The sequence below is a fragment of the Colobus angolensis genome, unplaced genomic scaffold (genome assembly GCF_000951035.1).
Source record: "Colobus angolensis palliatus isolate OR3802 unplaced genomic scaffold, Cang.pa_1.0 Scaffold65, whole genome shotgun sequence".
NCBI classification, from domain to species: Eukaryota; Metazoa; Chordata; class Mammalia; order Primates; family Cercopithecidae; genus Colobus; species Colobus angolensis.
This window is the reverse complement of record NW_012120154.1, coordinates 1,439,533-1,466,456: the sequence shown is the minus strand read 5'-3', so window position 1 is coordinate 1,466,456 and position 26,924 is coordinate 1,439,533. Positions and strand designations below refer to the sequence as shown.

The following is a 26,924-nucleotide window of genomic DNA, read 5'->3' as shown; positions in this document are numbered from 1 at the left end:
AAAAATATAAAGCAAGCCTATTTTATTTGAGAGGGGAAAATAATGCCATTTCATCATTGTTTATAAAAGTAAAAATACAGAAATAACCTAAATGACCATTGGTTAAATAAAACAGTATACATTAACACTATGGTACGGTGTTATAGTTGTTGCAAAAAATTAAACAGACCAGAACGAGAAAAGTGAACCAAAGGAATAGAACTGAGTTGTTAAACAGATACTATTTAGTGCAGGTTAAAGAGTCATTTCAAAACAGTAGAGAAAAATAGACTAGTCAATAAATGTTGAGACAACTGGCTGCCCATTGCCCTTATCTAAAACCATTCGCAAATACTTTAAATGCACATGGATTACAGAAAAATTAAAATAAAATATGGGCGAATATGTTCTATAAACTTGGTATAAGAAAAACCACCTTAAAAACACAAAAACCAAAAGCTATGAAGAAAAAGAGGAATAAATATGACTAAATAAAACATAAAACTTCTACAAAGACACCATTAAGAAAGTTGAAAGACAATTCACAGGCTGAAAGATATTTGCAACATAAATAGCAGAGAAAGAATCAGATATATATCTATATATGTATCTATATAGCTATAAAATCAATTTAAATGAAAAAAATCCAAAAGAAAAAATAGGTTAAAAAACAGGTAATCCATAGAAGAGGAAATAGAAATATCTACTCAATATGTGGATATATGCAAATTATACCTACTAGGTAATGCAACTTTTTACCCAAGTGATAAAAACATAAGGCTTGAAAACATCACGTGTTGGTGAGGGTGTGGCGACCAGGCTGCAAACCAGGGTGTGAATTGATACTGATATTCTGAAGGGCTGTTTGGCTGTATGAATTATGATGAAAATGGGCACAAATTATGACCCAGAGAATCCATTTCTAGAAGCACACCCTAAAGAAACCTTCACATATGTGCACAAGGTTATTCACTGAAGCATTATTTGTAACAGTGAAAAACATCAAAATGTCATCAGCAAGGGAATAAGCTATGATAGCCAGGATTGCAGGAGTTTTTAAAAATATAGCAAATCTCTACATATTGACATACACTGAAGGACAGCCAAGTGATATTCTTAAGTTAAAAAAAAGCTTCAGAAAAATGCAGAATAATGTTTTAAAGCTAAGTCAATTATATATATTTCTAAAGGTACATGTATGTATGTAACACACAGACAAAGGTATCGGAGATAATCACCAAACTGGTAATAGTTCACTCTGGGGAGGGGACTGTGTTGGGGTAAGGGACAGTCAAGAGAGGTTTTCACTTTACATTTGAATTTGTAAAAGTTAAGAGTATATTCACTTATATAATTTAAAAATAAATATTTATAAAATAATTAATATACAAAATTATAAACTGTATAACAGGGGAATGGGCAAAGTCCTCTGGGAACATAGTGAAAGGAGAAACCAGTTTAGCAAGCAGAAAGATTTTGTAGCAGTTGTGACATTTTCACTGGGCCTGGCTATTCAAATAGGATTTTGTCAAGGATATATAATTTGATGGAAGACTGTGGCAGATTATATTTTCCAAAGATGACTATACCAACATATGTCTCATACAATATGCTTTTCTTTCGATATGACATTGACACTCCTCCATGGAGAGGCCGGGGAGGGTCTATGTCTCCACCCCTTTAAACTTGGGCAGGGCTTTGTGATTGCCTTGATGAACAGAATGAGGTGGAAGTATTACAGCATGACTTCTGAGATTATTCAACTTCGGTCTGGTCCTTTGTTTCACAAAATACTCATCCTTGAAACATAGCCACGATGCTGTCAGGAAGCCCAAACTAGCCTACACGGAAAAACCACATGAAGAGGCTCATGTGGGGAGGAACTGAGGCCTCCAGCTGACAACCAGCATCAACTGCTGGACACGTGAGTGAGCAAGCCTTCAGATGATTCCTGCCCCAGCCTTTGTGCTCCCTGGCTAAGGCTAGATATGCATCATGGAACAGAGACAAGCCATCCCCACTGTGCTCTATCCTAATTCCTGACCCGAGAATCCTTGAGCAGAATAAATGATTATGCCACGAAGTTTCAATGCAATGTGTTACACAGTCAAAGTAACTAGAACAAAGACATTCTAAAGAGAAGACAAGTAATGGAATGTCACAGGGCACTGTGAGTACTGGCAGTTTTAGCTGATGAAGCCCATAGTCTGGCTGGGACCAGACTATGAAAAGTACTTGTATGGTACTATTTTAAAAATTAGACTTATCCTATTGCCAGTGGAGAACTGTTGAAAGCTTTTAAGCTGGGAAGTGAAATGCTAAGATCTGCATTTTAGCAAGATATCTCTGAGACTACTGTAAAGGAAAGATTGCAGAAATGAATGACTTAAAAATAGAAAAAGCCCCTCTGATTAAGATGGGTCCCAGCCAAGTAAAATGGTGGGATCCGCGCTCTGGCGACATGTTTTTGACTTTTTCCTCTTTAGGGTTGCTTCTTATGCTCATTTATACTCAATTTCACTTGTATTAAAATGTTAGGAGGGAAAACTTCTGTCCATACAAAAACCTGCCACAGATGTTTAAAGCGGCTTTATTAATAACTGCCAAAACTGCAACCAAGATATCCTTCAATAGGTGAATGGATAAACTGTGGTACATTCTATTCAGCACTAAAAAGAAAAGCGCTATTGGCTCAGCGCGGTGGCTCACGCCTGTAATCCCCACACTTCGGGAGGCTGAGGCAGGTGGATCACAAGGTCAGGAGATTGAGACCATCTTGGGTAACACAGTGAAACCCCATCTCTACTAAAAATACAAAAATTAACCAGGCATGGTGGCACGCGCCTGTTGTCCCAGCTACTCGAGAGGCTGAGGCAGGGAGGCAGGAGAATCGCTTGAACCTGGGAGGTGGAGGTTGCAGTGAGCCGAGATCGCACCACTGTACTCCAGCCTGGGCGACAGAGTGAGACTGTTTAAAAAAAGAAAAGAAAAGAAAAGAAAAGAGCTATCAAGCCATGAAAAGACATGGAGGAACCCAGAGTGTTAATTACTAAGTAAAAAAAAAATCTAAAAATCATACATACCCATACCATCTGATTCCAACTATATGACGTTCTGAAAAAGGAAAAACTATGGAGACAGTAAAAAGATCACTGGTTGTTAGGGGTTAGTGGGAGGGAGGGACGAATAGACAGCACAGAGGATTTTTAGGGTAGTGAAACTACTACGTCTGATACTATAATGGTGGATACACATCATTACACATTTGTCCAAACCCACAAAATGTATAACACCAAAAGTGAACCCCAGTGTAAACCGTGGACTTTGGATGATTATATGGCAATGGAAGTTCATTGATTGTAACAAATGTACCACTCTGGTGTGGAATACGGGGTACATGGGAAATCTACTTTCTGCTCAAATTTGCTGTGATCCTAAAACTGCTCTAAAAAAAGAAAGCCTATTTTTAAAATCTTAGGAGAAAAAAATGTTAGGGGGGTGTCAGAATACACAAACATTTTCCTTAATGCTCTTCTTTCAAGCTTCTGGATCTAAATCTGTTTAAGAATACAAAGCAAGCTGTCTAAAAATTATAACCACTTGTAACTAATTATCTATGTGACTAATGCCATCCTTATACAAACATCACTATAACCCTCAATTTCTTGTTTTTGTGTTTATTAAAATATCCTCATCATTCTCACAACTTGCTTTGTAAGAAAACTCTATAAACATGAACTTGAAAAAGAAAATAAACCTATACTAATAAACTCTAGCACTTATACACTGGATATTATAGATCTATGTAAGGAGAAAATGTGAGATGCATGGTCCAACAAGAGTGAGAACATATAACTCAAAACATAAAAAGCCACCTCTGTGATAAGGGGTAAGATGCCTGTATGAATATAAAAGCAAAGATTTATAAGGTGATGAAAGATACTAATGAGAACGTTTCATTCTCATGTTGGCAGAAGATCTTCCATTCTACTTTCTGAGAAAATCAAGAGGACGAATGCATTGAAAATTGAGAGTTCATGGAGAATAGAGACAGGATGCAGTGACTCAACAGTGAGTCAGTCAGATCCTCAAGGATCCAGAGTAGTCGCAGATCCCAGTTGGAACTCAATCGTGTTATTTATTGAGGCCAGTTTTGTATAATTATATACTGTGCCTTTCTCTAATGTTAATTGTTCAAGAGATGATTAACCAATTTGTGGCTACTGTGCATCTTGCCTTTTCACATCTTCACTTAATGCCTGCCTTTGAAAGAGGTCATAATTTAAATTCTTTATGAAAAATAGGAACTAAAATTAATTTTCGATTTAAGGCACGTAGTCAATTTTTGAAACAATGAAAAAGGAAAAAGTAAAACAGAGAGAAAACACTGAAACAAATGGTAAAACAAGATTATAGGACCATGTTGTGGTTTGAATTTATCCATGCTAGTTCTGTCCCTCATTAACAAAGTTAAATAGAAGCCAACGGTTGCTGTATTTCACAAAATAAAATCTGATAAATAAACTTCCTATTCCTTAACCAATTTACCTGCACCCAAAAGATTACAAACTTCTGCTGCTTCTGACAAGCATGTGATTGGAGAGACAATGGAAGGAGGTGTTGCTAGTAAAGGCAGCTTTGGATCATCATCAGAAAATGCCATCAGGTCCTGACAGAAAACATGAGAACATGATAATTGAAGAAAAAAATTAATATCACTGGATGGACAATTTATGGAGCTACAAAGTATCTAAATGTGCTAACATCATCATAAACATTCTGATTTAATTAACTCAAACATACATCTATCATGTGGCTGTCTACTGGGCATAGGGAGGTTTTCTGCCCTTGGGAATCCCCACCCCTTGCTGAAGATACCTTGTGTAGATAGCAAGGATTTTGTTTAGGGCACTACCTTTACCTACCACCCTTCAGCATCCCTACAGCATACTATCTCAGAGGCCAATTATCTTGTCTCATTGGTAATCATAAAGCCAGTTGTATGTATCTTTTATTCATATTTAAAACTTTTAACTTTTTATCATCAAGTGAAAACTAGACACAAAAGATAATCAATCCAATCATGCAGGTTAAACAATAATCAAATGATGGCTAATCGTGTTTCATTTATATCCCTACCATGCCTCATTTGTGATCTGTGACAACCTGTTTCACTTTGAGGCAAATCTTAGAATAATCCCTGATTTCATTATGTATCTCTGCCTTAGTCCGTTCCGGTTGCTATAACAAAATACTATCAACTGAGTGGCTTATAAACAACAGAAATTTCTTACAGTTTTGAAAGTTAGCAAGTCCAAGATCAAGGTGCCAGTACAATATCATACTGATGTCTGGCGAGGACCCACCTCCTAGACAGTCATTTTTTCACTGTAACCTCTCATAGAAGAAGGTGACCAAGGAGTTCTCTTGGCCTCTTTTATAAGGGCACTCATCATATTCATGAGGGCTATGCCCTTATGACCTAGTCACCTCCCAAAGATCCCGCCTCCTAATACCATCACTTTGGGGGTTAGGATTTCAACTAAGAATTTGGGAGGAAAACAAGTGTTCAGATGATAGCAATCTCTAACTGATAATAGCTGCATCAAACTGATAAACTTCACAGCTCCTAATGTCATCAATTACCATAAACTGTTCATATTTCCAACTTCTCCTAAATGTCATAAACAGGTTTTTCTACAGCTCGTTTGAAAAAGGATCCAAATGAAATCTATAGAGTAGGTTTAGTTGGTATGTTTCTTTTTTTCTGTGAACTAGGGATTTTTCTCCATTGTAATTAACATACAGTAAAATGCACAGACCTTAAATGTAGAGCTCAATAATTTTTATCATATGAGTATGCAGTTATATAGTAGCCACATTTCCTTCACCCAGGTTTCCTCAAGCTCCTTTCCAGCTGTTACCATCCCACCACCCTGCATCATGACCGCTATTCTATCCCTATCACCATTACTGAATTTTGCCTGTTCTTGAATTTCATATGAATGTAATCATACAGTATGTATACTTTTGTGTCTGGTTCCTATTGCTCAACATAATGTACATGAGATTCATCCATGTTTTGCTGTGTAGTTCCTCCCTCCTTTCCTACCTGTAAGAAAGGAGGGACAGATTACACAAAAAACATATGTGAATGTATCACAATTTGTTTATCCATTCTCCTGCATATGGATAATTTCCAAAGCTCATCTATTATGAATAAAGCTACTATGAACATTCTTGTATAAATCCTTTTGTGGACAAATGCACTCATTTTTCCTGGATACTACACGGTAGTAGTATAGCATTTCTAGCTTATAGGACAGGTCTATTTTTAACTTCATTAGAAATTGCCAAACCATGTTCCAAAGTGATTTACCACTTTTAAAAACTCAACTTTGAGTTCATTTTACTTCCACATGTAAGAAATAATAGAGCCTATGTAGCCTTTGCTGTGTTTCTTCCAAAAGTAACATCTTGCAAAACTGTAGTACAGTATCATACTCAGGATATTGACATTGAAGCAGTCAATATACAGAACATTTCTATCACAATCACAAGAATCCTTTCTGATGCCCTTTCATAGACATACACTCCCTCAACAGAACTAATCTGTTCCTAGTCTCTCCTTCATTTTTATAGTTGTGACATTTGAAGAATGCTATATAAATGGAACCATATAGTATGTAACCTTTTGGGACTGGCTTTTTTAGCCTTGCATAATTCCTAGGGATTCATCCAAATTGTTTCATTTCAATAGTTTCTTCCTTTTCATTGACTAGTACCCTTGATACAGATGTAACATAGTTTAACTGTGTAAAAGGACCTCTGGGTTGTTTCTAGATTTTGGTTATTACAAATAAAGCTGCTGTGAACATTTGTGTACAGGTTTTTGTATGAGATACATTTTCTTTTTCTTTTTGAGACGGAGTCTCAGTCTGTTGTCCCGGCTGGGGTGCAGTGGCACCATCTTGGCTCACAGCAGTCTCAACTTCCCAGGCTCAAATGATCCTCTCACTTCACCCTCCCGAGTAGCTGGGACTACAGGTACGCATCACCATGCCCGACTAATTTTTTTTTAATTTTTTTTTTTTTTTAGAAATGATGTTTAGCCATGTTGCCCAGGCTGGTCTCGAACTGCTAAGCTCAAACAATCCACCCAACCTTGGCATTCCAAAGTGCTGGGATTACAGGCATGTGCCACCGTGCCAGCCTAGATGTTCATATCTCTGGTATAAATTCCTAGGAGGGCAGTTGCTGTTGATATAGTAGCCACGTTTAGATTTATTAAAAAGTACCAAACTGTTTTCCAGAGTAGCTATACCATTTTGCATTCCTACCAGTAATATATTAGTGTTTTCATTTCTCCATATTCTCACCAGCATTTGGTGTTGTCATTACTTTTTTATTTTAGCCATTTTGATATTCATTGCATGTTTAAATTACATTTTCCTGAAGGCTAATAATGTGGAACAACTTTTTGTGTGCTTACTTGCCATCTGTATTTGCTAAAATGACTGTTCATAACATGTGCCCATTTTCTAATTGGACTGTTTGGTTTTAAACTGGTGAGTTTTAACAGTTCTTTAAATGTTTTAGATATTAGTCCTTTGCCAGATATGGGGTTTACAAATATTTTTTTCCCAGTCTGTAGATTATTTTTCCATCCTCTTAACCGGGTCTTTTGCAGAGCAAACGTTTTTAATTTTGATGAGGTCTGATTTATCATTTTTCCTTTTAGGGATCATGCTTTTATCCAGTTCTTTTTTTTTTGAGATGGAGTCTTGCCCTGTCACCCAGGCTGGAGTGTAATGGCGCGATCTCGGCTCACTGCAACCTCCACCTCCGGGTTCAAGTGATTTTCCTGCCTCACCCTCCCAAGTAGCTGTGATTACAGGCACGTGCCACCACTCCCAGATAATTTTTTGTATCTTTAGTAGAGACGGGGTTTCATCATGTTGGCCGGGTTGGTCTTGAACTCCTGACCTTGTGATGCGCCTGCCTCAGCCTCCCAAAGTGTGGCGATTACAGGCACAAGTCACCGTACCTGGCCTCAGTTCTAAATCTCAAAGATTTTTCTCCTATGTTTTCTAAAAGTTTTATAGTTTACATTTAAGTCTGTGATTAACTTGGAGTGGATTTCTATATAAGGCTTAGGTTGAGATTCATGGTTGTCTGAATGTCCAATTGCTGTAGCACCATTTTTTGAAAAGGTTAATCCTCCTACACTGAATTTCTTTTGCACCTTTGTCAAAAATCAGTTGGTCATGTTTGTGTGTGTCTATTTCTGGGTTCTCGATTCCGTTCCACCGATCCAAGTGTCTGTCTCTCCACCAATACCGCACTCTCTTGAATACTGTAGCTATACACAGGCATTAATATCAGGCAGAGGGATTACTCCCATTTTGTTCTGCCTTTTCAAGACTGTTTTAGCTATTTTAGGGCCTGTGCCTTTCCATATCAATTTTAGAACAAGGCTATTATCCCTATAGAAAACCTTTCTGGGATTTTAATAGGAATTACATTAAACCTATAGAATAATCAGGGTCATCTATATTATGACACCTTTACTATGTTGAGTCTTCCAATCCATGTAACATGACAGGTCCCTATTTGGGTCCTCTTTAATTTCATTCATCAGTATTTTATAATTATCAACATATAGATTCTGTAAATGTTTTGTTAGATTTATACCTAAGTATTTCAATTTGGATTTATACCTAAGTATTTTAATTTATACTTCAGTATTTTAATGCCTAAGTATTTCAATTTATACTTAAGTATTTCAAATGGTATTTTCTTAATTTAAGTTTCCACATGTTCATTGTTAGTATGTAGACATTCAATTGATTTCTGTATGCTTTTATATATTGCTGGATTCAACTGGCTAATATTTTGTTGAGAATTTTTTGTGTCTAGTTTCATGAGAAATATTGGTCTGTAGTTTTCCTTTTTTGTTCCATCTTTGTTTTAACTTGGGATCAGGGTAATACTTGCCTCATAAAATGAATTGGGAAATGTTCCCTCCTGTACCATTTTCTGGAAGACATTGTGAAAAATTGCTGTTAATTCTTTGTTTTTTGATTTTTTGATTTTTGAGACAGGGTCTTACTCTGTCACCCAGGCTGGAGTACAGTGGTGCAATCACGACTCTCACTGCAGCCTCAAACTCCCAGGTTCAAGCAATCCTCCCACCTCAGCCTCCCGAGTAGCTGGGACTACAGGTGGGTGCCACCATACCTGGCTATTTTTTTTTTTATTTTTGTAGAGATGGGGTCTCTCTAGGTTGCCCAGGCTAATTCTTCTTTAAATGTTTGGTAGAATTCTCTAGTAAAATCATCTGGGCCTAGAAATTTCTTTTTCAGGGGACTTACCCTTCAAATTCAATTTTTAAAATGATTGTAGAACCATTGAGTTTGGGTAGTTTATATTTTCTGAGAAATTATTTCTTTTGATTTGTCAAAGTTATAAAGTTTTTGGGTTTTTTTTTTTTTTTTTGATAGAGTCTCACTCTACCTATGTATTTTGATTATCTATTTGTTTTGTTGTTTTGTTTTTGTTTTTGTTTGAGACAGAGTCTCACTCTGTAGCCCAGGCTGGAGTGCAGTGGCATGATCTGGGCCCACTGCAAGCTCTGTCTCCCAGGTTCGAATGATTCTTGTGTCTCAGCCTCCCGAGTAGCTGGGATTACAGGTGCGTGCCACCATGCCTGGCTAATTTTTGTGTTTCTTGTAGAGACGGGCTTTCACTATGTTGGCCAGGCTGGTCTTGAACTCCTGGCCTCAAGTGACCCACCTGCCTTGGCCTCCCAGAGTGCTGGGATTATGGGCATGCCTGGCCCATAAGTATAAAGTTGTTGGTATTAATCCCTTACTATCCTTTTAGAGCTGAAGCAATTGTAGTGGCTATCTCGTCTCATCCTGATACTGGTGATTTGTGTCTTCTCTCTTTATCTTTGCCAGTCTTGTTAGAGTTTTATCAACTTTTATTGTTTTTTAAATTATTTTTTATTATTTTTACTTATTCATCTTTTTTTTCAAAGAACTGGCTTTTTGTATCATTCCTTTTTCTTTGTTGTTTTCCTGTTTTCAATTTCATTAATTTCTGTTCTTTATGATTTCCTTTCTTCTATTCCTTGTGCATTTATTTTACTTTTCTGAGTTTCCTGAGGAAAGAACTTAGATTACTGATTTCAAACCTTTCCTCTTTTCTATTGTAAGCGTTTAAACAATTAAAATATTTTAAATGTTTACATTATAAATGTAAGTACTGTAAATTTCCCGCTCACCACAGCTTTAGGTGTATTTCACATATTGCTGATGTTGAGTGAACCTTAACGTAAACTGGACCTTGGGTGATTATGATACGTTAATGTAGATTCATTGATTATACAAATTTGACACTCTGGTATAGGAATGTTGATAGGGGTGGGAAGGGTGTACTTGTAGGAGGGGTAGAGGACATAAGGGGAAATCTCTGTACCTTCCACTCCATTTTGCTGGGAACCTAATATGGCTCTAAAAAACAGTCTATTAAAAAAACAAAAGACCAGAGTGACTTTTTTTTTTAATTTTGAGGGAGAGTCTTGCTCTGTTGCCCAGACTGGAATGCAGTGGTGTAATCTCGGCTCAAGCTGTCCTCCCAATTCAGCCTCCCTGGCGGCTGGGGCTATAGGCACATGCCACCATGCCCAACTGATTTTTTTTTTTTGTAGGGCCTCAAGCAATCTTCCCGTCTTGGCCTTCCAAAGTACTGGGATTATAGGCATGAACCAGTATGCTTAGCCCAGGGTAACATTTTGTAAAGATTTTTTAAATATTTAATAAAGATCTTATAAACATTTTACAAAGATTTCTATAAAGCAAAAAAAGTCATAAATAAAAATTTTAAATCAAATGGAAAATAGACAAAGAACCAGGAAGTGGGCTAATTCTCTAATACACAAATTGCTCTTAGGAATTGGTAAAGACAAAGATGAGAAACCAAACAGGAAAATAAGCAAAGGACATAAATAGAGTTAACAGTAAAAAGAAACAAAAATGCCCAATAAACACATAAAAAGTTCCGATAAAAAATTAAAATAAAAATTTCCTTCCTCTCAGATTGACAAAAATGAAAACTTTTGATAACGGTATTTGCAAAGATGAGGGGAATCAAGATGATAGACTGTATAAACTGTATACCAGTACTGTGTACCAATATAAACGGGTACAACTTTTAGGAGGACAATTTGGCAGCACTTTTCAAAATTAAAAATAAGTATAACCTTTTGGCAATTCCCCTTCTGAGAGAGCATCATAAAAATACATGTACAAGGGTTATTATTGCAACTATGCTTTAACAGGCAAAAACATGAAAAATCCAAGTGATTACCAATAGGAAATGGCTAAGATTATATATATGTGTGTGTGTGTGTGTGTGTATATGTGTGTGTGTGTATATATATATATAAAGAATACAGCACAGCAATATGTACTGATATTTAAAAAGTCTGTAAGATTTAGTTTACTAAAAAAGCATATTTTGAAATACACATTGAATGATTACATTTATTATACAGAAAGATGTCCATGATATATTGTTTAGTTCAAAGCATGCTGCAGAGCAATACATATTGAATGAGACCAGTTAGGTAAAAGAAATGTGTGGACACAAAAATTTCCCCAAAAAATCACTAGAAACTGCTGGAGTTGCCTCTGGGGAAAGGAACTTGAGAAGCATGGAGGAGTAAGGAGTCACTCTGCTCTGCACTCTTTACCCTTTGATGTTGTCTGAACATTTTTCAATAAGTACTTTCTAATTTAAAAAGAAGTAGCACGAGTACAAGCATGAAAATAAAAAAAAACTTTTAAGCATAAAACGATGTAGCAAAAAAGATGCAAGAAAAATGAATTAACATAATTAGAATAAGTATAATTTCCATTTCTCTAACAACTTTGGTGAAATCAAATTTTAGGAATTATAATAAATGGCATCCCAATAAACCAAAAGATAAAAATGTATACTCTTCATTTGGCAAAATAACAAATGAAGGCAGTAGGAAACAAACATTTATCGTGTATCACTATCAATTTAGTAAATCACAACTAGACTGAAGGTTTTGGTCAGCTTTAATTTTGTGTGAACCAACTCATAGCATCTCTATCTGTTTCTATGGAAACAACTGCGACCAAAAAAATCACAACCTCATTGTTGAATCTCCTCAAACAGGAAAAGAGTAAGGTCTTTTGAGGTGATGAAAAGCTGCAAATAGCCTTATTCATTAGCAAATCTAATAATAAAAATTCTGGGCAGTATATATAGAGAAAACAGATCCATGTCTGTCATAAATTTAAAGTCTTTCCTTAGTTTTGAAAGTAACATTTAGGCAAGCACTGTTCTGCTTTTAAAAGCTCTGTTATGAATTTTGTTTACTGCATTTAAGATAAATTTTCTTTCATTTATAAAAAGAGAATAGTTAAAGAGGTTTCTATTTAAATTTTTAAGAGATATTTTAAGGGCCCCTCATTCTGCCTAAGCAATCATTTATTTCTCATTCTGTAGATGTAGTACATTTGACAACAACAATTAGGTTTACTGTTCGACTTACTAGGTTTTTTCTTCTGCAACAAGAGCAGACTACTGAAGAGGACATACTGGAATGTAACAAATGCTCCTAATAGTAATACGAAAAGATACTTGTCAAGAGGATAATGGGATATTGTTATAATACAGTGATGTTCTGAAAAAGGAAAATCCAGCTTCGAAACTTCTTTTGAGAGAAATGCACCATTTTTTCTCACTGAAATAAGATGTAGAGTGATGTAGATCAGTAACACTGAGTTTCTCTGAAGCAAGAAAAAAATAGTAAGCAGGATTTAAAGACTGATACAAAAAAAAAAAATAGGTGACATTTTATGTCTTTGGTTCCAAAGCACATAGGATTATTCAAGTCTGTTTTCTACCTCAAAAGCCATCAGCAGAAAATAGACTGACCTCAAATTTTAAAATCATTTTGGCTGGGCATGGTAGCTCACGCCTGAAATCTCAGCACTTTGGGAGGCTGAGGCAGGTGGTTTGCCTGAGGTCAGGAGTCAAGACCAGCCTGGCCCACCTGGTAAAACCCTGCCTCTACTAAAAATACAAAAATTAGCTGGATCTGGTGGCAGGCACCTATAGTACCAGCTACTTGGGAGGCTGAGGCAGGAGAATCACTTGAACTTGGGAGGCAGAGGCTGTAGTGAGCCAAGATCGTGCCAGTGCACTCCAGCCTGGGCAACATAGAGAGACTCTGTCTCAATAAATAAATAAATAAATAAAATCATTTTGACTTAATGTCTTATCTTTAAATTTTATTTATTTATTTATTTTATGAATGGGGTCTTACTATGTTGCCTAGGTTGGAATGCAGTGGCTATTCACAGGTGTAATCATAGCATACTATCTCCAGTTGCAAACTCCTTGGGCTCAAGTGATCCTCCTGCCTTAGGCTCCCAAGTAGCTGGAACTACAGATACACACCACTATGCCCCATTGTCTTATCTTTTAAAATAATCTATGTGTATACACACACACACACACACACACACACACATACACCTGAGACAGAGTCTCACTCTGTGACCCAGGCTGGAGTGCAGTGGTGTAATCGCAGCTCACTGCAGCCTCTGCCTCCCAGGTTCAAGCGATTCTCCTGCCTCAGCCTCCCAAGTAGCTGGGATTACAGGCAGACACCACCATACCAGGTAATTTTCATATTGTTAGTAGAGATGGGGTTTCACCATGTTGGCCAGGCTGGTCTTGAACTCCTGACCTCAAGTGATCTGTCCACCTTGGCCTCCCAAAATGCTGGAATTACAGGTGTGAGCCACTGTGCCCAGCCCCTAAAATAATCTATGTATTTTCAGTCGGTGAGCTATTATGAAATTAAAGAACAGCAAAATTTTAATTTCATGTAGCTTTCTAAGCTATTAGAAAAACAATTGGATCCAGTACCTAACTGGGTTAGGGAAAGGCATCAGGAACAGAAAGTAAAACAGAAAATAATAATTCCAACCTTCCTCATAGGAATTGTGGCAGGGAACACTAAACAAAGCACTCTGAGCACAAGACTAAAGCAGCATCTTTCACAGGAAAAAAAGAGAAGCTAACGTTCATTTGCTGTCTATTATTCATTCATTTCTTCAGTAACAAAAATTTGTCAACTGAAGATTCAGCAATGAATAAAGACTAAAAATATCTCTACTCAAGAAGATTTTCTTTTACTGGGAGAAACAGACAACAAACAGAAAAACGAATTAATGAGATAATTTCACAGTCATGAGTGAAACGCGTTTCTAGTATGTATGTTCATACTTTGGGGATACCTCCCTTCTCCAAATATAGAGCAATGAGAGAGAAAATGCAAATGTGAAAATTAAAAAGATATAGTCATGCTCAAAACCAAGATTAACATCTTCATGGAACAGAAACAAATAATGGTAAGGAGAGGTTGAAGCTGTGGACCTTTGGGGCTCTGGGTACAGAAAATGTCAGAGAAAATCAGGAGCTCAACTCTTGAAGGCTACAGTGTTGATTCAGGATAGGAGTGCTGAATATGGACTCCCTGCTTGAGATTATGCTCAGGTATTAGGATCCCCACTTACAAAGGAAGCTGAAATAACCTGTCATCAGTCACAGCCTGGGGTTGTGGCTGCTAAAAGTATTAGACTCGGATAGGAGAGAGGATGCAAACCTCTCTAGAAATTAAAATACAGCATCCTTTGGTCTAGGGACGAGATCTGCAATATCTCTGATACCAGCAAAAGAAAGCAATCCCAAGCTGCCAGTAAGTCCTGAATGGGGATGAGTAGTTCTGGGTATCAGGAGGAGGCAAATGAAAGACTGTTAAGCAGGAAGGAGAAAGGACACAGACAGAAAGATTAAGAAACAAAAACAAAAACTTGAGCTACTCAAGATGAGCTTATAATCCAATAGTCTGAAACACAGAAAGAAAACCAAATTCACTCTTGAAAAAGTCAATATAATAAAGAGATACAAGGGGCAGGTACAGTGGCTCATGCCTGTAATCCCAACACTTTGGGAGGCCAAGGCGGGCAGATAACCTGAGGTCAGGAGTTCAAGACCAGCCTGACCAACATGCTGAAACCCTGACTCTACTAAAAATATAAAAAAAAAGCCAGATGTGGTGGTGGGCATCTGTACACCCAGCTACTGGGAGGCTGAGGCAGAAGAATCGCTTGAACCCAGGAGGCGGAGGTTGCAGAGAGCTGAGATCATGCCACTGCCCTCTAGCCTGGGTGACAAGAGCAAAATTCCATCTCAAAAAACCAACCAACCAAACAAACAAAATAAATAGAAAGTATTTAAAACTGAGTACACGTAGTCTTAAAAGATAAAGAAAAAGGCAACATTTAATTTACAGAATAAATAAGAAATAAAAACAGGCAGATATGAAATAAGTACAAATTGATATAATGAAGAAGTAATGAGAGGTTCTCTAAATAAAAAATAGAGTTACTGAAATAAAAACCCAGCAGAGTGTGGTGGCTCATGCCTGTAATCCCATTGCTTTGGGAGGCCAAGGCGGGAGATTGCTTGGGCCAGGAGTTCGAGACTAGTCTGGGCAATATAGTAAGACCTCGTCTCTACAAAATATTTAAAAAATTAGCCAGGCATAGTGACGCACTCCCAGCTACTTGGGAGGCTGAGGTGGGAAGATCACTTGCACCCAGGAATTTGAGGTTACAGTGAGCTATGATCATTCTACTGCATTCCAGCATGGGCAACAGGGTAAGACCCTGTCTCTAAAATAAATAAATAAATAAATAAATAAATAAATAAATACCTCACTGGACAGAAAAATTCTAAGTGGGCACCTATGAAAGGAGAATAAATGAATTGAAAGATGATCTAATTAACTACAATGCAGTATTGAGATATGAGACAAAAAATGTTTTAAAAAGCAGTTGAAAGACATTAAAAATGACAGAGTAATCCAATGTATATTTAATGGAAATTAAGCAGAAAAAGTTTTCAAGGAAATAGAGGAAAAGTAATGTTTGAAGAGCTGTATGCTAAGATTAAAGATGTGAGTTGTCATGTGAAACAGCAAACAGGAGTTAAGTAGATATTAAATCTGAGAAGGTCGCAGAACACTGCAGAAAGAACAGCAAGTCCTGTTTCTGGTTCTGGTGGCTCCCTCTCTCAAGATCAACTCAGGAGGTATTATAAAGGAACGACATCAGAATGAGAAGAAACTGAAAGCCCCTGGGGAGACACAGAGCTCTTTTGAACTGGTACATTTGTGTGAGAGTGAGTAGGGGTGTTGGTGCTGGCTTTATCCTGGGACGGAAGGAAGGGAGTCTGCAGTGACAAGATAACATAGGAAGAAAGTATCGTAATGACACTCCATTCACTGCCCTGGAACCGGCCTCCCCAGCTACTGTGACTCAGGCAGCTGTACTCAGGAGTACCTTCCAGTCTGTGCAGAAGCCGAGTGGGCAAGGAGCTGAGAAAATTTGGTGGGGACTGGGATAGGCTTGGGAAGATGCTTCTTCACCCTTCCTCTTCCTGTCTCCCAGGTGGGCATGTGGTTTGTAATTTAAGAAGTATCACCCCTAAAGACTACTTCCTCTTGGGGTATTAAGAATTAAGACCTAACTTGAGGCGTTGATCCTTAGGATGAAGAATGATCAGCTCAGGTCAGATCAGCTCAGATCAGCAAAAGGGAAGAAATGCTCTTCACTCTGGAGTCCATTTCCCTCACCGCCCACTTAAGCTGATAGAGAGCAGATAAACTAAGCTCTAGCCTTTAGCAATCCTAAAACGAAGCAGCCATTACATCTAAAGATAACCAGTCACTGGAGGAGCATAACTATTTCAAAAGAAAAATAAAAAAACTGAATCACAGATTTCATCAGAAGCCCAGATATTAGAAAACATAGACCAAGAATTTAAAAGAAGTTTACTAAACATACCAAGATAAATACAAAAGGATATGAGTCATATGAAACAGAAAGACATCATATAAAGAAGAAACAGCAATGCTGAATATTACATATAAAATAGAATAGTTGAAATAGAGAATATAGATGAGATTTAAAACTGAATGGATACAGCTGAGAATAAATTACTAAGCTGGAAGATCAAATTGAGGAACTCACAGAAAAATGAGAAAACAAATAGAAACTGTAAAGAAAAGTGAAGAGATATAAAGATAGAAAGAGAATTACTAATATCCAGATAATAAGAGTCCAAGAAAGATATTAAAAAAGTGAAAATCAGCCGTAGAAAATGTTTGAAGAAAAACCAAGAAAACTTTCACAGGACTAAATAGAGATGAAAAATCCTCCAACTGAAAACTCCCATGGGTGAGAAAGAGGAAAGAAAAGAAAACCACACTGAAGCATACTGTAGTAAAATTCCAGTCTTTTCAACAAATAATGTTGAAACAACTGGATATACTTAGGCAAAAAAAAAAAGAAAAAAAATTAAAAGCCCTTGATCTATATACTTCACGCCTTACACAAAAATTAATTCAAAATAGATCACAGACCTAAATGTAAAACATGACCCTTTTAGGAGAAAACCTATGTGACTTTGTTTAGGCAGAGTTCTTAGATATGACACCAAAAGCATGATTTAAAAAAAAAAAACAAAAACTGATAAATTTGACTTCATTGAAATTTTAAAATTTTGCTCTGTGAAAGATATTGTTACAAAGAAAACACAAGCCACAAACGGAGAGAAAATATATGCAGATCACATATCTGACAAAGAACTTATATCCAGAATAGATAAAGAACTCAAAACTCAGTGGTAAAAAGAAAACCAATTCAATTAGAAAATGGATAAAAGATGTGAACATCTGAATAAAGTCAAAGATAAGTTATAATGCCACAAATAAGCACATGAAAAGATATTCAACATCATTAGCCATTCGGAAAATGCAAATTAAAATCATAATGAGATATCATTACAGACCTATTAGAAGAGTTAAAATTAAAATAGCAGTAATACCAAAAGTTGGTTAGGATGCAGAGCTACTGGATCTCTTATACATTGCTCATGGGAATATAAAATGGTATAGCCACTCTGGAAAATAGTTTGACTGTTTTTTACAAAACTTGGCACGCACTTACCATACAACCCTACAACTCTCTGACATTTATCCCCGAGATATGAAAACTTCACACAAAAATATGTACACAAATATTCACAGCAACTTTATTCATCATAGCTAAAAAAGGAAACATCCGAATATTCTTCAATGAATGAATGGTTGAACAAAATCTCGTATATCCTGACACTGGAACGTACTCAGCAACAAAAAGGGATGCGTTACTGATTCATGGGACAACCTTTTGGCCCCCAGGAGCATTACAATGAGTGAAAAAATTCCATCTCAGAAGGCTGCATACTGTCTCATTCCATTTATACAGTGTTCTAGACATGACAAACACTGCAGAGATGGAGAAAATATTAGTTATTGCCAAAGGATGGGTTGGGAGTGGGGTGCGTAGCATGAGGCACTTCTTTTGTGATGATGGAACAGTTCTATATCTTCATTGTGGTTCTGTTTACACGTATCTATACATGGGGTAAAATTACATAGAACCACACACAAAAAAACACAAATGCAGGTTTAAAAATCTGAACAGTGAATTAAAGAGTTGAACACTGAGTAAGGTCTGTAGTCTAGTTGGTACTAATATACCAATATCCGTTTCCTGGTTTTGATGTTGCACTGCAACCATACAACATGCCAACAGTGGTGCAAGCTGAGAGAAGGGCATATGGGACTCTGTACTATTTTTGCAACTTCCTGTGAGTATGCAATTATTTCACAGTAAGAATTCTTTTTAATGGGTAGAAAAGACTGTTCAATAAATTAAATATTGCCTATCCACAAGGGTACAAAGAAGGACTCTATCTTCTACTATACAGAAAAATTCTAGAGGACATAAGAACCTCAACACTTAGAAGAAAAAATAAGAGATTTTATTATATTAGGGTAAGGAAGAATTTCTCAAGATTTTTTAAAAAGCACAGAACATAAAAGAAAACTTTGATAATTTGACCTTATTAATATTTAAAGCCCTGAGTAACAAAAGCCACCAAAAGCGAAGTTAAAAGACAAGCACAATTTCTCTTGGAACACATGAGGCTGCAAAAGACAAATTAAAGAAAAAACCCAAAACATAAAAACAAATCGTCCACTAGGGCCTCCAGAAAGAATACAGCCCTACAGACACCTTGATGTTATCCCATTGAGCTCTGGGTCAGGCTTCTAACCTACAGAAGATAATACATTTGTTTGTTTTAAGGCACAAAATTTGCAGGGATTTCTTACAGCAGCTATAGGACACTATAGACTTACCTCTGTTGATTTCCAACCATGAATCTTGAGTGGAAGTGTTTCCTGGGACAACATCGTTTCTGTAGGCAAATGAAGATCTTGGCAATGCTCTTGTTTCAATTCTGCCTTGCACACATTTTCTGTCAACAATATGAAGCTAAGATTTTACTTTGGCAAAACACAGTTATGTTTTTATATTAGTTCACAATTTGTAAGTTAATCACTTCTGAAGATACCTTTTTTTCCTGCTAAATATAAACCATCTGCCAATGGTAACCTATGAGTGTTACTCACTTTAGTATGCCTCTTTGTAGTAAGTGAGAAGTTCAGACTGATTTTAAAAATACAACTTAAATTCTTAAGAAAATAAAATTATTTTCTTTATATTTGACAAATATCCATACAAATTTATAACACACTTATGTGGTTTTGATTGACTGCATACTAACAATAATTATAATAAGTCAATCTAGAATAAATATTAAAATCTTTGGTCAGATTATTTAGAAACATAATTTAAATTCTAGCCCTTTCCTACATCAACAACTCTGTTATAACATTACTTAGTCATCTTTTCTAAAAAATAAGGTGTAATATAGTATAGAAAATAGAATCTGAAAAAGTGAAAAGTATTCAAATAAAATTTTAGCAAAGCAGGAATGAGAACTATAATGATTTTAATTAATATTTTAAAGAACTTTATTACTGCAGTGTGAATTTGATGTGTTCTAAGAGAAACTAATCAGAAATGTATAGATTATTAGATAAAAGAACTCAACACAATTTTCAAATTTTGATTTGAACATAAAAGAATACACCTGTGATATGGTTTGGATTTGTGTCCCCACCCAAGTCTCATGTCAAATGGTAATCCCCAGTGTTGGAGGAGGGGCTTGGTGAGAGGTGACTGGATCATGGGGCAGATTTCCCCCTTGTTCTTGTGATAGTGAGTTCTCATGAGAGCTGGTTGTTGAAAAGTGCATAGCACCTCCCGCTTCGCTCTCTTCCTCCTGCTCCAACCATGTAGGACATTCTTGCTTCCCCTTTGCCTTCCACCATGATTTTAAGTTTCCTGAGGCTTCCCCAGCCATGCTTCCTGTACAGCCTGCAGAACCATAAACCAATTAAACTTCTTTTCTTTATCAATTACCCAGTCTCAGGTAGTCCTTCATAGCAATTTGAGAATGTACTATTACAACCAGTGAAAATAAACTGATATTTCTGTTTATATCTTTTTGCTAAACAATATTTTTACAGTCCTAATCTTTCCCTTCCTATGTTAACTACTATATATTAGTACCAACTCTAAAAAGTCTAATCTGAAAGTATTAGTACCAACTGTATCTCAGCATATCATTGGGCACAATAAGAAGTATAAGAAAACTACTTTCAAATTGGTATATACACACTGCTGGGGATATGTAAAGATTTCCCAAGGGCTAGGTGGGCATGGATAGTTTTAAAGGAAGCAATTTCCAGATCCACAGCTTCCAGCTATGTTCTTTCCAAAAACTGATCTGCCTGAGAATGCAACTAGGCAGAGCTATCAAGCTAGTTCTTTCCCCTTTCCCTCCAATAATCAATTTTCTCCCACTTTACAAAAGAAAGGCATATCCTCACCCATCTTATTATAATACATCTTCCCAAGCATTAAAACCTCTAAGGCACCAAACAGTAGTTAAAAATACTAACAAAGGGGCAGCCTCCTTTAATCAAAGCAGAAAAAAACTAATAGTCTGTCCTGTCCACACATTTCTTTTAATGGGAAAGCATGGCATAAGTAACAAGGTATTTTGGTCCACACCAGCATGTTTGATATTCTGATATGGTACAGTACGAGGCAGCAGGGCAGATGACAAGTTTTGTTTAATGTCCTTGTGTTTTTCATTTCTCACCTATTATCAAATAATGCGTTATTCCTAAGGAAGGGTCCCCTGAGAGCAAAGCCAGGCAAGCATGAGAGGCGGGGTGCCATATGTCACCAATGCAGCAAACTCCTGATGAGGCTGTGTGCCTTTGCCATCCATCTTAGGAAAGGATTCAGGAGTGTGAAGATAACCAGGAAAACATCTATTTATACATTTCTTTTAATACAGTAAAACATTTTCTGAAAGAAACTTTAAATCTGATTTGGCTAGTTGTCTTAACAATGAGAGCTGGCTTTGCCAACTAGATTATATGGTAAATATTTTCCAAAAATTGAATGAATCAAATCTGAGGTTCTGTAAAGTCGATGAAAGTATATTTAGAGTATATAATGCAATAATATCATTTTCTCAAAAAATTGTATTGACAGGTATATGGCAATTAATATTTTAATTTTTCTCACACTTTCTGAGTATATTCAGTTAAAGTATAACAGGTTTAATTAATAGTTATTTAATAAATTTTAGTATGAATTTTTGTGGTATTATTCCCAGAAACTGAGAAAGTAAATTACTCCTTATGACTGTTTAACAAATCTTTTTCTAAGTAGGGTGTTTCTAATTCTTTGCTTTCAGCAACACTGAAGAAAGACTTCATCGAGTTAACAGTCAACAAGAGATAAAAATATATTTTTATAATAAATCACTATATAATTTTCAGCATACTACTTGGAAGGAATTCATAGACTTGATTGACACTATTATAATAAAGCACCTTCTTGTCCCATCTACGATTTAGGTGAACAGGTTTTCTCAGCATTTATATTTATACAAATATAAGTAAAACAGAGGCAGGATTTCTGCCGAGCCCTGCTTGTAGCTAGCAATCATATTCCTATGTGGGTAAACGAGCAGTTCCAAGTATCTCACAAAAGCATGTATTTCTAATAAAATTATATTTAACAAATATACAAATTTATAATGCATTTATGTGGTTTTGATTGCATACTAACAATAATTGTAATAAGTCAATCTAGAAGAACTATTAAAACCTTTGGTCAGAGAAAATTTAGAAAAATAATTTCAATTTTACATCTATTTGATGTCGAGAAGATTTCCAAGCATAAAAATATTTTATATTAGGATAGAATTCTGCAAGAAATGTGGAATAAACATATGACTTCAAAGAGAAAAGGGAATAATGTAAAATTTCTAACAGTTAAGGACTTCATGTATTTTTTTTTTTCAAATGAATGGCTACAGGTATCAATCACAATGGTATTTAGATTCTTTCAGATACATTTGAAAGATGAATGTAACTTAACAGTTTGCTTGTTTTTTCTTTTCTTTTGTCCTTAATGTCAATATTTACAATGTGCCAGAATTATATGCTTTGCAGTTATTTATACTTATAAAACTTCATATATCAACTTAAAAATGTGTGAGGAGGTACATAGCGTTTCAAAATCATTTTAGGGGTTATGCAAAAAAAAAAAATACTGAAAAGCAGTAATACAAGGCACATTCTTTACCTTCTAGAAGTTTATAGCTGACTAGGTATATAAGTCTAACATACAGACTTACAGGAAACAGAACACAATTATATGCTAAACATTCTTGAATTAATTAATTTTAGGAACAGATACTCTAAGGAGGAAAACAGCAATGTGCACCAGAGTAATCAGAAACAGCCACAAAGAGGGGAAGTAAAATTTGAACAAGGCTTTGAAGGATGGCTAGGATTCCAATAAGTATAGAGGCAAAGAGAAATTACTCCAAGCAGAAGGAACTATGTGGGCAAAGGGAGAAAGTATGGTAGATGCCAGAGATACTGAAGAAATAAGAATTTTTCATTTATGGTTGTAACTTTTCATTTTGTTTTAACTTCACATAAAAGTGAATAATTAAAATGAGCTTATTTGGGGCTTTAAGATTTTGTAACTAATATTGGCAAAGAGTAGTGACTTGGGGCTTAGATCATCTGTCTACTTTCACTGGATTTAATCAACTACATTATCACTCCCTCGGCATTCAGCAACTAAATTATCTTTGAAATCATATGGTCTTATGTTTTAGACATCACAGAATTAGATTAGTAAAAATTTCAGAAGGTCAATTTTGAAGTAAATTGTGAGAGAAACTGAAGAATAGCAAGAATTGTGAAAGAAAAAATATCTTGCATGTTGGAGATGCATTTTGGCCTAGAATAGCCAAAATGTTGTAAACCTATCTTATGAGGCAAGAAAGAAAGCAATTAGAATATAGTGGGTCTATGGAAACTCATTAAATTTTTCTTTCAGTATCACATAGCCTAACACTGGAAGTGAGGTATGCTTAATTAGATTTGGTAATTACACAACATTTATTTCTGGATTTTCACAAGCAAGTAGGACAGAATATACATTTAGTTCCTTATAGTTCCTTAGTGGAAATGAGATCCCTTTAGTCTTGTAAGCTACTTATCAATTGACACTGTGAAGTCACAAGCCAACGAAGACTAGTATGTGAATGAGAAACCTCAGAGGAAAAAGTAATGATGCTGCAGGAAATGAAGCCACTGAGTCATTCAAAGATGAGTGCTTCGATACCAAGGTTGTAAGTACTTTGTGGAAACTATCTAGAAAGAAGCTGTGCATCCCACTGAGCCTGCATCACTCAGATAATACCACAAAGCAGAACTTGTGAACCCTGTGATATTTCTTAGATGAGATACCAAACTGACATTCAAATTATCAGGCATTAGCAATGCACCAGCACATTTTGGAAATGCAGTGCTCCATAAGTTGAACGGATTTCCAAATTGTTCCATTTATTATTTAGCATCTAATAACCATGTCTTTTTAGGTGTAAAGTAAGTAAATTAAGTAATTTGCTTAAAAAATTAATTTTTAGTAACAAATATATTGCATCATAGAATATATTCAGTGGGCTAAGGAAGAACTAGTAAGATCTAAAAGTCAAGTCTCATGGTGCTTAAGTTTATATCTAACTTTTACAGAATTGTGAATTTGGAACCTTGACTCCAATTTCATTGTTTTGGCACATAGTTAAACTTAAGCATCTTAAATTAGTTGGTATTTGTCATTTTTTTTAACTTTCATTTTGTAATAATTTTAAGCTTACAGAAAAGCAACAAGAATAGTACAAAGAACGCCCATATGGTCTTCATCCAGATTCACCAATTGTTAACATTTTGCCCCATTTGCTTTATTCTCTATCTCATTATGTATTTATGTACACATATTATTACTGTCCTATATTTTAAATCTAGAGGAAAAGCCATTGTAGGTTGGGTTCCCTAGGAAACAGACTCTCAGACTCGGATTTGTATGTGGGAGAGCCATTAGGGAGCGCTCTTAGAAACAATAAGTGAGGAGGGAGTCAGGCAAGCAGGCTTGGGTCAAGCAAGCGCAGTTGCAATAACTGTAGCACAGTTGCAATAAAGGACTCAGCTGATCCTTATAGGAGCTTTGAGGCTGGAATGGCTCTTCACAGTTGTCCTGCCTTGACGTAGGACCCCTTAGCTAGGGGGCATGATCTTGAACTAAGAGGCTCTCTTCAGCTGTTGGGAATTCCCAGAGGAGGATTCAGTTGAGAGCCCACAGCCAACACCCCTCCCGCAGCTCAAGAGTGCCTTGATCTTGAAGCAAGGATCTGGGAGACACACCACAGTATCCACTACAGACACAACCTCTGTGTTGCTGCTTTATTGCTCTGCTTCTATTTACCTGAGAAATGCTTCAAAACACAGGAGATGGAGTGTAAAATTACCGTACATCTTTCTTGGTAGATAAATTTTGAGATTAAAGATGCACAATTACTGTACTTCTTTCTTGGTAGATGAATTTTGAGATTACTAGGGGAAAGGTATTTTTTAAGGTGAAAAGAGAAGAATAAGAAAACAGATGTTTAAGTAGATTTTTAAAATTAAATTTGAAATAGGTAGATAAGAAAAGTGAAAACCAACTTTTACTGCTGGAGATCTTAAAAATGGAGTTGAGACAATTTTATTTCAGTATTTTGCTAACAATAGCATATAAAATTTGAGACACTGCCAGTAGTTCTCACTTAAGAATAATGAGAAACAGGAAACTTCATAAACCAAGTTAGATGCTCAGCTCCAGGGACGAGGAAAAATAAACAGTCACTACAAAAGCAAGTTTTCATATTCAGTGGCTGACTCCTGGGTTAAGACAGCAAAGTGAAACTGCAACACAGAATTCCCATCACCCAATACTCAACGAGATTTTTTAAAAAGTCAATAGCAATCTAACATAGAAACAGATATAACTAAAACTTCTAAAAGAAAAAGAATAAAAATAACTCGTGGCCAAGAAAAGAAACAAGATCTAGGACATCCCTTCTCCCCCAAAAGCAATACTGGTAAGATGACAACAACCTTAGAGTTCTCATCAATATCCACATGTCTGGAAAAAAGGGAACTGAATGGAGAATGTTTTCTTCCCACTTATGACTGAGGAGAGGTGAAAACAGATAGAGAAAAAAATGGGTGTAACAGAGTAAATAAAGATGCTTACACTTCAATGGACATGAAAGCCACAGTTTGACACTGAATTGGGTGAATGATCTAAAGCTTGAAGGTATCTCTCCCCCACAGGAATAGGATACATACCTCAACTAGGTAGAATGATCAGGACCTTGTATAAGAGACTCAAAAATAGAGCAGAGTTCAGGTATTTTAAAGAAGACCATACATGGCCTCAGCTGAGATCTGCTACAGAAAAATGGATAAAATAATAGCCCACAGACTGCAGTCTGGTGGAGAAAACAAACTGATCTCAGATATGATGGGAAGAGTCAAGAAATCACTAAGTATTTCTGAACAAACAACAGCCAAAGTTTATTGTGCTGACTCTGTATTAGCCCATTTACTTCTTATAACAACTCCATCACAGGGCCTATGTCAATCCCATTTTACAGAAGGTGAAACTACAGCACAAGGGCTTAAGTAGCCAGTCCAAGGCCATACAACCAGTCAGGATTCAAATGCAGTGTGGCTCCAGGACCTGAGCCCTTAACCGTTATACTCTACCATCTTCAAGAGACAGTGCCTAGTGAGAGCTGCCTAAGCATCAGCAAGATGTGAAGACATGGCCTGTCAACTAAACAAAACATTCCAGTAGAAAAATGAGCAGAGAAGGAGGGAAGGAGAAGCATGAAAGAGAAGAAAGGAAGATGGCATGCATAAAAGAAAGATCCCAAATGCAGAAGAAAATGTAGCTCAAGAAACAGAAGGAAAATTCCTCACAATATGGCATTCATTTTTTAAGTTATTGTAAATTATATCTTTCATAAAATTCATAATTGTTTCCTGTCACTACATAATACAAAGTTAAGCATTTAAAAAAATGTTTCTTGGCCTTACATGTTTCCTGTTTTTCTAGAAATGATTTTCATATTTGCTTCCTCTTTTTCTGTTGAGCTACTCCTTTCTCACTGATTGGCAGGAATTTTTTATATATTCTGGATACTAATCCTTTGTCAGTTATATGTGTTGGAAAATTTTCCCATTTTGTGGCTTTTTTGTTTTTTCACTTTTACATGGTGTTTTTTTCCCTCAAAATCTACTACAAAACTATAGTAATCAAAATAGGGTGGTTCTGACACAAAACCAGACATACATTCTGTTCCAGTGGAACAGAACAGAGAGCCCAGAAATAAATCCATGCATTTATGGCCAACTGATCAACAAAGGTACCAAGAACACACAATGGGGAAAG

At 36.2% G+C, this 26,924-nt stretch overlaps 1 protein-coding gene across 1 annotated transcript in view; it reads right to left on the bottom strand.

Moving 5' to 3' along the window:
- Positions 1-26,924, bottom strand: part of ENTHD1 (ENTH domain containing 1) — a 142,236-nt gene that overhangs the window by 68,326 nt on the left and 46,986 nt on the right. The window contains exons 4-5 of the mRNA XM_011964184.1: positions 19,340-19,458; positions 4,528-4,648 (exon numbers count right to left, since the gene is read on the bottom strand). Coding sequence (XP_011819574.1) covers positions 4,528-4,648; positions 19,340-19,458 — 240 coding nt within the window. The remainder of the gene's footprint in view (positions 1-4,527; positions 4,649-19,339; positions 19,459-26,924) is intronic.